We start from the raw sequence: 15,026 nt of genomic DNA, 5'->3' as shown, positions 1-15,026 counted from the left end.
GCTTTTATGGAGCTACTCACAGAGCTGATTTTCCATTAACAAAAAGTAATTTTGCGTATAATCAAAAAAGCAATACTAGCATGGCTTTTCTTCATAGACATTAAAACGTGGTTTTTGGAACTGCACACTTATATTTTTAAGAATTGTTCTTATAAAGAGCAAATACTTCTTACACTTAGTATTGTTTGGCTAATTTATTGTCATTTGGCCAAATGACAAGGCATTTTTTTGGTAGTATATTGAGCTAAATATAGCTGTTCAATGTTTACATTGAAAAATTAGTATTATTAAAAAGGGTATCTTTTTAGTCCATGTGTTCTGATCATTAACATTTTATTTAATCTTGAAGCTATATTATTTCTTCTCCGTATTCCCCTTTTGAGTACCTTTGATTTTCTGTAATGTCTTTCGAAACTTTTTCTTTCCCAACATTAAAACCCTTTGATGTATAGAGAAACATCGTTTAAAAATCCATTAGCAAGATCCCTTATGATGATAACAGGATGCATTTTTTTTTTTCCTTGCTCTTTTATTGTACCTTGTTAAGCTGGTCTCAGATGAACTTTCTTAGAATTAGGCAGTTCCTGGTTCCTATGGGACTTCCTGTTTTCTCAAATAAAAATAGAAAAGCATCTCAGAAAGGAAACCTGGTCAGTGTGAACTACTTTGTGAGATCAGTTAGTCTTAGTTAGTCTTAGTCGTAACCTGGATTATACAGATATATAGTCTATATAAAATATGAAAGTTTACAGGTATCTGAAAGCTTTGAATATTTTTGTATGTGATATTAAAATAAACAAAATGATAAGGAGAAGACTCTGAATAAAAACCCTGAGAGGTGCTACATATTCACCCATAAACATTTTTGTATCTTAATTTAGAGGTGAAGGAGGGGCATAGGGGTTGGATGGAAAGTGGTAAATCCTTTCCTTATTATGTAATATTTTTATTGGACATTTGGAATTGTTTAATACTGAGATTTTAATGCTTAGTTACTTCGATCTGTATTTTTTTTTTCTTGCCACTTTTTCAGATGTTAGCAAGGATTAGGAACGTGGATTTAAAAAAATCATTAGAAGTCAGAATTCTAAATGAATTATTCAGTTTTAAAGCATCTTATAGATTTCTTTCAGTAGTTAACTGCTTCTTACTCTATATTTTGAAGTGAAATCAAGTTAAGGTGGAAACAAATGATATAGTCATTAACAGTAATAATAATGGTGTGTGTTGAGTGCATATTAAGTGCTTGACACTGTGTCAAACATTTTATCTTGTTTATCTCATTTAATCCTGACAACAACTGTATAAGGTAGGTATCATTGTTATCCATACTCCTTTAAAGAAGAAACTACAATTTAAAGTAGCTAATTAGATGTTAGTTCAAGGAGACATTACTAATAAGTGGTAGAGGTGGAGCTGGGACTTGAACTCAGCTTCTGTGACACCAGAGCACCTGATCTCAATGATTATGAGGAAAACCACTAATTCAGAGTGAGAATGATAAGTGTAAGTCTGAAAAATTACTTCCCCAACCTTTATTATCACCAGTTTGTTTACATTTGGTTTGCATATTTGTATCCAGTTTTAGCAAAGTACATGCTGGCATTTCAGAGAGTTTGTTTGGGGGATTTTAATTCTTAAGTGATGCTAATACTTCTCTTTTTTTCTTTCCTTGATAGTAGAAAACCCCTTTGGTGAAACATTTGGAAAAATACAAGTAAGTAAATGATCATAATGCTGATAATTTCATGTCATGTTTTATATGATAAAAGCATTAGAATACTATCAACTAAAAAAAGTAATTTTAAAGTTATTTTAATCTAAAACAGTAGGTTTTATCAACTAAAAAATAGTAATTTTAGGGTTATTTTAGTCTAAAATAATAGGCTTTCTTATTCAGAGTGTTCCTTAACTTTAGTATAATGAAATCTGACACAGATTTTCTCTTAAGAGCTGAACTGTTTATCACTTTACCGTAAAAGACAACTGCCAAGTAAAATGGGAGTGGCATATCATCAGTGGATCTTGTCTTACACTTAAAAGTATGCCTTTTGCCTGTAGTTGCTGGATACCTTAACAGTTTTTGTCTGTTTTGCCCTCATTTTATCTCTTTGGATCTTCTGCATATTGGCATGCTTATTCAACCATCAAAAGGACTTAGAAAGACAGCATATCCTTCAGGCTATTTCTTTAATTTTTTAAAGAGTGCTATAATACTAATTTTAACTTAAATCTTATTTATGTAAAAATATTTTTCACTTACCCATCATTACAGGGACTTCAGAGATTAAGATGTTTAAGCTTGTAATTAGTTGTTAATTTTTAATTATAGGAGCTGTTATATAGACTTGCATAGAAAACATTATTTGTTGTACTGAAGGATGTGTAATAATGTGTAATCACATCCATAGAATATTACTTTCTGTTGTTAAAGTGGAACTCTGAAATAATTAGTAATATTCTATTGTGGTGATAATTGTTTAAAACAAAGTTGGCTTTTTCAGTTGCATTATTAAGTATAACAGTGCTATAGTGTCATAATTTAAATTTGATACAGTATACTTACTGAACATTGGAAATAGAAGACTATTTTTTCTGTTTAATTTTCCCCAAGGAGGAAACTGAAGTTCTGAACTTCTGAATAATAGTAATAATTATAATGAAGATAGTGGCTGTTTACTTATATTAAATGCTCATTCTGTACAGGGCCCCTTGCCAAGTTGTATTAGTCTGTTCTCACGCTGCTAATAAAGATATACCGAGACTGGGTAATTTATAAAGGAAAGAGGTTTAATTGACTCACAGTTCAGCTGGGGAGGCCTTACAATCATGGCAGAAGGTGAAAGTCGTATCTTACCTGGTGGCAGGCAACAGAGTATTATATGTAGGGCAATTCCCCTTTATAAAACCATCGGATCTCATGAGACTTATTCACTATTCATCACGAGAATAGCATGGGGAAAAAACCCACCCCATACATGATTCAGTTACCTCCCACCACTACCTCCCAGAAGACGTGGGGATTATTATAATTCAAGGTAAGATTTGGGTGGGGACACAGAGCCAAACCATATCACAAGTGTTAAAATTCATTATTATTTAATCAAAGACATAATGCAAACAGTTAAAAATATCCTTGAAGAGAAAATTGGCTGAGGGTTGAAGAAGGAAATATTTAATGGTGACAATATATGAGAAAATTGGATAGAGTCACCCTATAGATTTTTCTCCCTCTAAAATGAAAAACAATAATCTGGCCCTTACTAAAACAGACAATTATAAAGTAGCTAATTCAAATTATAAAATTGCCTTTATTTAATGAAAGATTATTCGAAAGCTTATTTTATGTATTTACTTGTGGAACTTAAACTAGTTTGCAGAATGATTAGGGAAGCTAGTAGTTAGACATTAAGCTGAAATATTAGGAGACAATCTGAAAAGCAGTCAAAATGGAAGAAGAGTATAATCAAACTGTAAACCAATAAGTAAGTTTAAAAGTTGATTTGTATACTTTTCAGATTTACTGCTAGTTTAGTGTACTTGTACTAAAGATAATTGAACCAAAACCTATTTCTTTCTCAAAATGTATTCATTCACTTAACAACATATATCATCATGCCACTGTACTCTACTACAGCCTGACAAAGCAAGACTGTAAAGATGGATAGATAGATAGATAGATACATACATAGATAGATAGTAAATAGTATGTGTGTGTGTGTGTGTGTATATATATATATATATAATAAACACCTATTTAGATTATAATTTAGTTGACCATTTGGATAGCAGTTAAGGCCCTTGCTAAGGGTCTTTCTCATTGCCTAGAATGCTGATCTCTTATTTTTTTCCTTTGAAACCAAACTCAAATATTCTGTTCGATAGATTCTCTTCCCTCCTTCCCTTCCTCTGTATTTACAGAAAGAGGAGGGAAGAGAATCTTCTGTATTACTCTACAGTTGTTATATAACATTTAATGTCTTTTGCCCTTGAGAACACGAACCATCTTGTTCACTGGGTCTCTTGCGTTGCTGAGAGAACAGTTCTTAACTCCTAGTAGATGTTTGTTGAATGTTTGTTTCATTTTAATGGTTCATAAGTTTATACAGGGGCACCTCATTCCCTTAGTTTTATGTGGTTGAGTTAGATTAAAACAAGACATGAAGGGCAGTCTTGATGAAGAGAACAGTCTCATATGAGCAGTTTACATAAGAATACATTGTGTAGAGGGGGATTGGGAACATTGCTTTGGTGATTGATGGAGTTTATTGTCTATGAGACCTTTTTTAGCACTAACCTTATGCCAATTTTTAAATCATTCTCCAGAAAGTGGAATATTTAGAGCAATAGAGTCTTAGATTAAGGTTTCTTAAAAATATGGTGCCCATTACTTAAAAATGAATTTGTCTTTTAGATTGTGTGGCTTCTATGATTTTAAATTTACTGCTTTTTGTTTTTGAATAAGAATTATTTGGTGTATTTTTTTCTTGGAATTGGGTATTTCATAATAACTTCTTTTAATTTTAGGAAAGTGAAAAAAATCTTATGATGAACACATTGTATAAGCTTCATGATCGATTGGCACAGCTTGCAGGTAATTGTTTTAACTTTTGTAGTTGCTAAAAATGTTTTGAAAAATGTATGTAGCATGTTATTAGTAGAAAATCTTTTTCCAAGTCCAGTGTTATATTTGTGGAATATTTTTCTTTAGAAGTTTATATTACCTATACAGAGTGATTTTTGATTTTTACATGTGTATTTAATCAAGGCTTTTTTTCCTGTCTTCCATCTGTATTAGAGGTAATATATATATATACGTATTTATATATATTATATAGTTATAAAGTTGATCAAATTCTTTATTGCATTAATAGTAACAAAAAATCCTGAAAGCTTAAGTATCAGAGGAATTAGGTAAGCAATGAATTAACTAAAATATTAGATTAAATATACAAATGCAGATTTTCTTTTATTGGTTGTATAGGTATCATTCTGTTGGATAAAGTAAATTTATTCTCCTGCAATTTTCTCTCCTGATTCATTGCATTTTCCTCGTATTCTGCTCGTAGCAATTGTTTGAGAGCTCTAAGGTAGTGAGCTTGTCTGAAATTGGAATAATTTATTATAGATGAATTGGTATCAAGTTTAGCACATATAAACTGCAGTAGCAACTTATCTATTACCTTTTTTTAGTTCTTTTTTTATTTTATTTTACATATAATCTGAAAGAAGAGACTTGGATTCTTGTAAGCAGTCATAAGAAAAGAAAAATGCAGTTTTCAAACTTTTCTATGTAGCAGATCTTTTATGTAAACCAGATTATTGGTAGCAACCTATAGGTAAATATGGAACTTCTCTGGTTGAATGGAAGTATTTAGGATCCTGACAGTTTCCCATTCTCTCATCTATCTATGTTTTGTCCATTAGGTGCTTAATTCTGGTCAATTTTTTAAGCTTTTAATTCTGTATTATATTGCCAAAAGCCTTCTTTGCTTTGATTGTCATTCACACACTGCAAGCTAATGACATTTATTTGGTATACTGTAGCACTCAGAGATAGGTTAAGTATATGCTAGTTGTGCTAGCCAGGGATGTTGCTAACACAAGCTTCTACAGGTATCTCTGTAGCATTGTTTTATCAAGTATGGTTAATGGCCAGCTAAATCAGCATAATCTGGTGTGCTTTTAAAGATAAGATTCCTTCCCCTTGAGTAAGGGTCAGCAAGCTTTTTTTCTGTAAAGGGCCACATAGTGGATATTTTAGGCTTTGTAGGTTAGTTTGCCTCTGTCATAACCACTCAGTTATGTTATACCATGAAAGCAGCCATAAATACTACATAAGTGAATGAGCTTGGCTGTATTCCAATAAAACTTCATTTATAAAAACCAGCAGTAGGCCAGATTTGACCCATGGGCTGTAATTTGCAGACCTCTGCTCTAAATCTGTGGGATCTACATCTCTGAGGATGCACTAATAAACTTTCAAGACTTGTTCATTTAACAGGTACTTCTCCCCTTTTTATGGCTGCTGATATTAAAATGATTACTTGAACAAAACTGAAATACGAACATGGCTACTTTTATTTTAGAAACATTTGCCAAGGATTTTACTTTAATTATTCTACTTTCATGTTAACAAAAGTTTTTTAACTTTTGAAAGACACAGGGAAGGGAAAACGTGACAATTGGAGTTCAATGTGAGGATAATTTATTTCTAATAACCACTTACAGTCTAAAGAAAAAGCTCTGAATTCTCTTCTTATCAACAATTAAAATAAAAGATAAATGTAGTTTTCCAGTGATTTATATGTAGCACATCCCTTTGTAGAAACCAGATCATAGGTGGAAACTTGTACCTGATTTCCCTGTTGATCTGTTATAACAATTTTTTTTTTAAAGATTTTTTTGAGACAAGATCTTTTCTGTCACTCAGGCTGAAGTGAAGTAGGGTGATCACAGCTTACTGCAGCTTCAAATTCCTGGAGTCAAGCTGTCTTCTCGCCTCTGCTTCCCGAGTAATTGGGACTACAGATGCACACCACCACACCTGGCTATGTTATAACAATTTCTAAGGCATGTACACCGCTTGCTAAAGATAGGATTAGTTATACTCTGAAAATGCACATACTTTAATTTATTAATAAATTCAAACTTACTTGAACCTTTAAATGATTAGCTTTAAGAATAGATGTGTAAATTAAGTTAGCACAATGAATTTGCTGAATTTTTTTCCCTTTTAGGAATAATACATATTTCTGGAGGGCGTCTTGTATGCCAAGATCTGTGGATAGGCATCAGTGTGACAGTTCCTATAACAGCTTACAATTTAGTTGGGACTATAAGAAAAAGATATGTTCCCGTTTGGACTGAAATGCATTTAAAAGTGTGGTTAATGTAAGGGTAGTTGTTTGTTTATATTCTTACTGGAATTTCTTTGTTTATATTCTTACTGGAATCTTCTAGAAAGTATAAATAATATTGTTCATGTTCTTTGTTTACTGATTATAATATAACCTATAATTGTGTAATATATAAAATATTTGAATTAATTGTTTTTCTTGTGTTTAAAAGAGTACTGATTCAAAATTAATAATATGCTAATCTTTCCAGGAGATCATGAATGTGGCAGTTCTAGTCAAAGAACGCTTTCTGTTCAAGAGGCAGCTGCGTATTTAAAAGTAAGCAGTGAAATTAGAATTTTAATAGTTATATTTTTAAAAATTATATAAATCATTGCTACTTACAAGAATCATATATTTGATTATTTTAATTGTACTGTTAAAAGCTTGGACCTACTGTTTGGTGTAATATGAGCAGTTATGAGAAAGTGAAATTGTGCAACTTTTTTTTTTTTTTTTTGTGAGACAGAGTTTCATTCTTGTTCCCCAGGCTGGGGTGCAATGGCTGATGTTGACTCACTGCAACGTTCACAACCTGGGTTCAAGCAATTCTCCTGCCTCAGCCTCCCAGGTAGCTGGGATTACAGGCACCCACCACCTCACCCAGCTAATGTTTTTTGTATTTTTAGTAGAGATGGAGTTTCACTATGTTGGCCAGTCTGGTCTCAAACTACTGGCCTCAAGTGATCCGCATGCCTCGGCCTCCCAAAGTGCTGGGATTACAGGTGTGAGCCACCTGTTCAATTTTTTTTTAGTTTGTTTTAGAACATTCTCTATGAGAGAATGCATATTAATTTGGAAAGGGTACAAAGAAACATTGATCAGAGGGAAATTGAGATAGGTGAGTAATAGTATGTAAGAAAGCAGGTAAACATCTAACCATTTATTTAAAATCTTCTGTCCCAGATCAGTTTCTTCTCAGAATACTAAGAGAACTAGCTGTTGAATTTTCTAAACTACTGTAAATAATTTCTGGAAAATCTTAATGAAAGGAAAGGTACTAGAAGATTAAAGATGAATAAATGTCATTCTGATTTCTCAGAAGCGAAAAGTGGAATTTGAAAACCATATAGGAAAGCTTGTTGTCAGTCCAGTTCCATAAAGATAATTTCATAAAGATATGAGTTCTTGCAAATGGAAATGTTGATCCTTGGAAGGTGGCTGGCATTTGAATGTGGACAAGTCATGCCATAAAAATTTCATGCCTCCCATTCCCTTGTTAAAATTGTAAAAAATACATAACATGAAATCTATTAACATATTTTTAAGTATGCAGTACAACTATATGTGCATTCTTGTACGGCAAATCTCTAGAACTTCTTCATCTTGTATGACTGAAACTCTATACCCATTGCACGGCAGGTCCCCATTTTCCTCTGCCCCATATCCCTGGCAACCACCATTTTACTTTCTGCCTCCATCAGTGTGATTAACAGATACCTCATATAAATTGAATCCTGCAATTTTTGTCCTGTAACTGGCTTATTTCCCCTAGCATAATGTCTTCAAATTTCATCCATATTGTAACATGACAGTATTTCCTTCATTTTTTAAGGCTGAGTAGCATTTCATTGTATGTATACACATATTTTCTTTATCCAGTCATGTTGATGGGCTTTTAGATTGTTTCCACCTCTTGGCTATTGTGAATAATTCATCAATGAACATGGCAATACAAATACTTCTTTGAGACTTTACTTTTAATTCTGTTAGACAAATACCTAGAAGTGGGATTGGTAGATAATATGGTAGTTCAACTTTTTATTTTTTGAGGAACCTCCACACTGTTTTCATACTGACTGTACCATTTTACATTCCCTCCAATAGTATAGTAAGATTCCAGTTTCTCCTCATCCTTACCATTTATTTGCCTTATAGCTCTCTGTGTTTTCGATTTGTGTTTCCCTAATGATTACTGATGTTGAACATCTTTTCATACACCATTTATATACATATACATCTGTGTGAATATATAGCATATATGCAACATATATATAATACCCTATTTGTTGACCATTTGTGTATCTTCTTTGGAGAAGTGCTGTTCAAGTTCTTTACTGATTTTTAAATTCGGTTATTTATTTTGTTTTTGAATTGTAGGGGTTTCTTATGCATTTTGCATGTTAACCCCTTGTCAGATACATGGTTTGCAAATATTTTCTCCCATTCCGTAGGTTACTTTTTCACACTTTCACTGTTTCTTTTACTGCACATTTTTCTATTTTTGCTTTTGTTGCCTATGCTTTTGGTGTCATGTCCAAGAAATTATTGCCTGTATCAACATCAAGAAGCTTTTCTTCTATGTTTTCTTCAAGGAGTTGTATAGTTTCAGGTCTTACATTTAAGTCTTTAATCCATTTGGAGTTGATTTTTGTGTATGGTGTAAGATAAAAGTCCAGTTTGATTCTTTTGCATGTGGAAATCCAGTTTTCCTAGCACCATGTATTGAAGAGATTGTCATTTCTCCATTGCATAGTCTGGCACCCTTGTAGAAGATTGTTGGATCATATATCAGTGGCTTTATTTCTGGTTCTCTATTTTGTTCCACTGGTCCATTTATGTCTGTTTGTATGCTAGTACTATACTGTTTGGATTACTGTAGTTTTGTCATATGTTTTAAAGTCAGTGTGAGGCCTTTGTGGTTCCATATGGATATTAGGATTATGTCTTCTATTTCTGCAAAAAACACTTTTAGGATTTTGTATTGCTGTATTGCTTTGGGTAGTATAGTAATTTGAGTAATATTAAGTCTTCCAATTCACAAACATGAGATGTCTTTCTATTTATTTGTGTCTTTTATTTCATTCAGCTTTTTTTTTGTAGTTTTCAGTGTATAAGTCTTTCACCTCCCTGGTAAAGTTTATTCCTAAATATCTAAATCTTTCTGATGCTATTGTAAATGGGATTATTTTCTTAACTTCCTTTTCAGATTGATTGTTGTTAGTGTATAGAAATGTAACTGATTTTTGGCCGGGCGCGGTGGCTCAAGCCTGTAATCCCAGCACTGTGGGAGTCCGAGACGGGCGGATCACAAGGTCAGGAGATCGAGACCATCCTGGCTAATACGGTGAAACCTCGTCTCTACTAAAAATACAAAAACTAGCCAGGCGAGGTGGTGGGCGCTACTCGGGAGGCTGAGGCAGGAGAATGGCGTAAATCTGGGAGGCGGAGCTTGCAGTGAGCTGAGATCCGGCCACTGCACTCCAGCCCGGGCGACAGAGCGAGACTCTGCCTCAAAAAAAAAAAAAAAAAAAAGGTAATTGATTTTTGTATATTGATTTTATATCTTCCAACTTATCTGACTTTATTTATTCTAACTATATATATATATATATATATATATATTTTTTTTTTTTTTTAGTAGAGATAGGGGTCTTACTGTGTTGCCCAGACTGGTCTCAAACTCCTTGACTCAAGTTATCCTCCTGCCTTGGCCTCCCAAAGTGCTGGGATTACATGCATGAGCCACTGCACCCAGCCAACTAACAAGATTTTTTTGGTGGAATCTTTTGGGCTTTCTGTGTATAAGATTATGTCACCTGTTTAGAGAGATAAATTTACTTCCTTCTAATTTGGATGTCTTTTATTTCTTTTTCTTGTCTAATTGCTCTGGCTAGGATATCTAGTGCTATGACAGATAGAGATGGGAAAAATAGCCACCCTGGCCTTCTTCCTGATCTTATAGGAAAATCTTTTTTTTTTTTTTTTTTTTTGAGATAGAATCTCACTCTGTCGCCCAGGCTGGAGTGCAGTGGCATGATCTCTGCTCATTACAACCTCCACCTCCTGGACTTAAGTGATGCATGTGTTTCAGCTTCCTGAGTAGCTGGGATTACAGGTGTGTGCCACCACACCTGGCTAATTTTTTTGTATTTTTAGTAGAGATGGGGTTTCACCATGTTGACCAAGCTGGTCTTGAACTCCTGACCTCAGGTGATCCACCCACCTCAGCCTCCCAAAGTGCTGGGATTATAAGCGTGAGCCACTGTGCCTGGCCAGGAAAATCTTTCAGTTTGTCATCATTGAGTATGATATTAGCTAAGGGTTTCCATGCATGACCTTTAATGTGTTGAGATAATTTCCTTCTATTCCTCTTTATTAAATGGTTTTATCATGAAAGGATATTAAATTTTATCAAATGCTTTTTCTGAATCTGTTGCGATGATCATGTGATTTTAATCCTTTGTTCTATTAATGTGGCATACTCAATTTTGATTTTTGTATATTGAACCATCTTTGTGTCTGAGGTATATGATTCTGGTGTGTGATCCTTTTCATGTGCTTTTGAATTCAGTTTGCTAGGGTTTTTGGAGGATTTTTGTATCTCAGGGATTTTAGTCTGTAATTTTCTTATAGTATCATTGTCTGGCTTTGGTGTCAGAGTAATGCTGGCCTCATAAAATGAGTTTGGAAGTGTTTCCTCCTTTTCAGTTTTTCAGGAAAATTTGAATAGGATTGGCATTAATTCTTCTTTAATAAAATAGATAATAAACTCAGAAATGAATTCTGATTTTTTCTTAGTCTAGTTAAGGGTTTGTCAATTTTGATCTTTTCGAAAAACCAACTCTCAGTTTTGTTGATTCATTAAATTCTCTATTTAATTTATTTTTGCTCCAATCTTTATTATTATTTCCTTCCTTCTGCTAACCTTAGGCTTAGTATGTTCTTTTTTTAGTTCTTTGAGATGTAAAGTTAGATTTCTCATTTGAGTTTTTTTTTTTTCTTAACATAGGCTTATCACTGTAAACCTCTCTCTTGGTATTGCTTTTACTGCTTCTCATAAATTTTGTTAGGTTGTGTTTTTTATTTTTTTAATCTTAATAAATTTATAATTTTTCTTTTGATTTCTGCTTTGACCCAATGCTTGTTCTAGGAGAATGTTGTTTAATTTACATATATTTGTGAATTTCTCAGTTTTTCTCTGCTCTTGATTTTTAGTTTCATTTCATTGTGGTGTGAAAAGATACTTGGTAGGATTTCGGTCATCTTTAATATGTTAAGATTTTTGTGGTCTAATATATGATCTAATTTGGAGAATGTTCCATGTGCACTTGATAAGAATGTGTATTCTACTCCTGTTGGATGGAATTTTCTGTATATTTCTGTTAGATCCATTTGATCTATAATCGTTGTTCAAGTCTTCTGCTCCCTTATTGATCTTCTATTCATTATTGAAAGAGGGGTATTGAAACATCCTATTGTGTTACTGTAATTTCTCCCTTCACTTTTGTCATTGTTCACTTCATATAATCAAGTACTCTAATGTGGGATACATATATATTTAGAATTGTTAAATCTTCTAGATGAATTGACCCCTTTGTCATTTATATAATGAATGTCTTTCCTTATCTCATGTGATTTTTTTTTTTTTTTTTGAGACAGAGTCTAGGCCTGTCACCCAGGCTTCAGTGCAGTGGTGAGATTATAGCTTACTGCAATCTCAAACTCCTGGACTCAAGTGATCCTCTTACCTCAGCTTCCCAAGTAGCCGGGGCTACAGACACATGCCACCACACCCAGCTAATTTTTAAACTTTTTGTAGAGACAGGATCTCACCATGTTGCCTTTAAGTCAACAATTTTTCTAATATGAGTATGACTACCCCTACTCTTTTTTAGTTATTATCTGCATAGAATATCTTTTTTCATCTTTTGGCTGCCAGCCTGTGTGTGTCCTTAAATCTAAGGTGTATACATGATAAAATTGGAGGTTTTTTTTTTATTCATTCAGCCACTCAGTGTGTTTTGATTTGGGAGTTTAGTCCATTTACATTTAAAGTAATTACTAATAGGGAAGGACTTATATTGCCTTTTTTATTAAATATTTTCTCTCTGTATTATAGCTTTTTTTGTCCCCTTTTTCATGTCTTACTCTTTTGTGTGTCTTTTTTTTTTTTTTTTTTTTTTTTTTATAGTGACAAGCTGTGATCTCTTTCTCGTTTTCTTTTATGTGTCTTTTGTAGGCATTTGTGGTTACTATTGGGGCTTATATAAATCATCTTATATTCACAATGATATTTTAATCTGATAACACCTTAACTTTAGTCACATGGAAAGTCTCTACTTATATCTCTCTTCATTTTTTATATTATTGATGTCACAGATTACATCTTTGCATATTGTGTATCATCAACATATTTTTATAAAGTTTTTTACACTTTTGTCTTTAAAATTGTATATCACAATTAAGTGATTTACATACCACCATTACAGTGTTACAGTATTCTGATTTTGTCTATATATTTACCTTTATCAGCAAGCTTTATATTTTCATATGCTTTTGCATTGCTAGGCAGCATCCTTTCATTTAACTTGGCACTCAGTTTAGCATTTCTTATGAAGTAGTTCTAGTGATGATTAACTCCCTTGGCTTTTATTCTGAAAAAGTCTTTATTTCTTCATTTTTGAAAGATGGTTTTTCTGGATATGTAGTAGTCCCCTTTATCCATGGTTTTGCTTTTCACAGTTTCAGTAACCCCCAGTCAACTATGGTCTGCAAATATTAAATGGAAAATTCCAGAAATAAACAATTCATAAGTCTCACATTATATGCCATTTTTAATAGTATGATGTACTACTCCCCCAACCCCCTCGCCCACCACACACACACAGTATTCTTGGTTGGCAGTTATTTTCTTTCATTACTTTGAATATGTTATTTCACTCTCTTCTGCTTCGTAAAGTCTTTTGGGGACTCCCTTGTATGTGATGAGTAGCTTGCGTCTTGTCTGCTTTCCTCTCCTTGGTTTTCAACAATCTGAACATAACATGTCTCAATATGGACTTATTTTGGTTTATCCTCATTAGGATTCATTGGCTTCCTTGAGTCTGAATGCCCATTTTCTTTCCCAGGTTTGGGGAGTTTTGGGCCTCAAATACATGGATTTTTTTGTGTGTGTGTGTGCCTGTTTCTTTCTTCTCTTTCAGAAACTTCCATATTACTGATATTGCTTATATTGGTTGGCTTAATGGTGTTACATTAAGTTCTTTAGACTTTCTTTACTTGTCTTTATCCTTTCTTCATTTTGCTTGTCTGATAGAATAATTCCAGATTACCTTCTTTGAGTTTGCTGATTCTTTCTTCTGTTTGATCCAGTCTGCTCTTGAACCCCTCTAATGAATTATTAAATTCAGTTATTCTTTAGCTCCAAAATTTCTGGGTTTTAAAAATATTTTCTGTCTCTTTGTTGATATTCTTACTTGGTTCATGCATTGTTTTCCTGATCTTGTTGAGTATCTTTATGATGGCTTTTTTTGAATTCTTTGTCATGTAATTCTTAGACTTCTACTTCTTTAGGTTATGTTTTGGAAGTGTGTTTTGTTTCTTTGATTGACTGTATTTTTGTGGTTCTTCATGTGCCTTGTTACTTTGTGTTGGGATTCATGCATTTAACAACAACAGAAAAAAACAAAACAAAAACAAACCTAGCCACCTTTGTAGACTTTGTGCAGGGAAAGTCTTTTACCAGTATGTCTGTGTAGAGATTCTGGGTTTCTTACATATCTTTTCTGTGGTTGTGGTTGTGTCCTCTCTGGACTTCTGCGTGTGAATTTCCAATTAGAGAAGTTTTGCTGGTTTATTTTCTCATAGTTTATAATCTTTTGATCCCTGATATCTGTAGATTATCCCTGGTGTCTGTAGATTATCTGGAGCTGCCATAAGCTATCCAACTCTGTTTGTTTGTTTTGAGACAGAGTCTCGGTCTGTTGCCCAGGCTGGAGTGCAGTGGCACAATCTCAGCTCACTACAACCTCTGCCTCCCTGGTTCAAGCGATTCTCTTGCCTCAGCTTCCCAAGTAACTGGAACTACAGGTGCCCGCCACCATGCCCGGCTAATTTTTTGTATTTTTAGTAGAAACGGGGTTTCACCATGTTAGCCAGGATGGTCTCGATCTCCTGAACTTGTGATCCACTCACCCCGGCCTCCCAAAGTGCAGGGATTACAGGCGTGAGCCACTGTGCCTGGCCCAGCTCCTTTTTCTTCATAGGGGCCCCCAGGTATCTAGAGTATACTGAGTCCTGTCAGCATTTTGAATCAGGTGAGGCAGAAGACAGCCAGGCAACGCTCCCTGCCTCTGTGAAGTCAGAACTTTGGATGCATGTCTAACTTTTTTCCTCCTCAGGGAG

At 33.8% G+C, this 15,026-nt stretch overlaps 1 protein-coding gene across 1 annotated transcript in view; it reads left to right on the top strand.

Annotated features, from left to right (window-relative positions):
* Window positions 1-15,026, top strand: part of LEMD3 (LEM domain containing 3) — a 78,773-nt gene that overhangs the window by 41,128 nt on the left and 22,619 nt on the right. Inside the window, exons 2-4 of the mRNA XM_010386908.2 lie at window positions 1,680-1,717; window positions 4,528-4,594; window positions 7,111-7,178. Coding sequence (XP_010385210.1) covers window positions 1,680-1,717; window positions 4,528-4,594; window positions 7,111-7,178 — 173 coding nt within the window. The remainder of the gene's footprint in view (window positions 1-1,679; window positions 1,718-4,527; window positions 4,595-7,110; window positions 7,179-15,026) is intronic.

Source organism: Rhinopithecus roxellana, chromosome 10 (assembly GCF_007565055.1).
Source record: "Rhinopithecus roxellana isolate Shanxi Qingling chromosome 10, ASM756505v1, whole genome shotgun sequence".
Taxonomy (NCBI): Eukaryota; Metazoa; Chordata; class Mammalia; order Primates; family Cercopithecidae; genus Rhinopithecus; species Rhinopithecus roxellana.
Note: the sequence above shows the minus strand (reverse complement) of the source record. Positions and strands in the feature narration are given on the sequence as shown.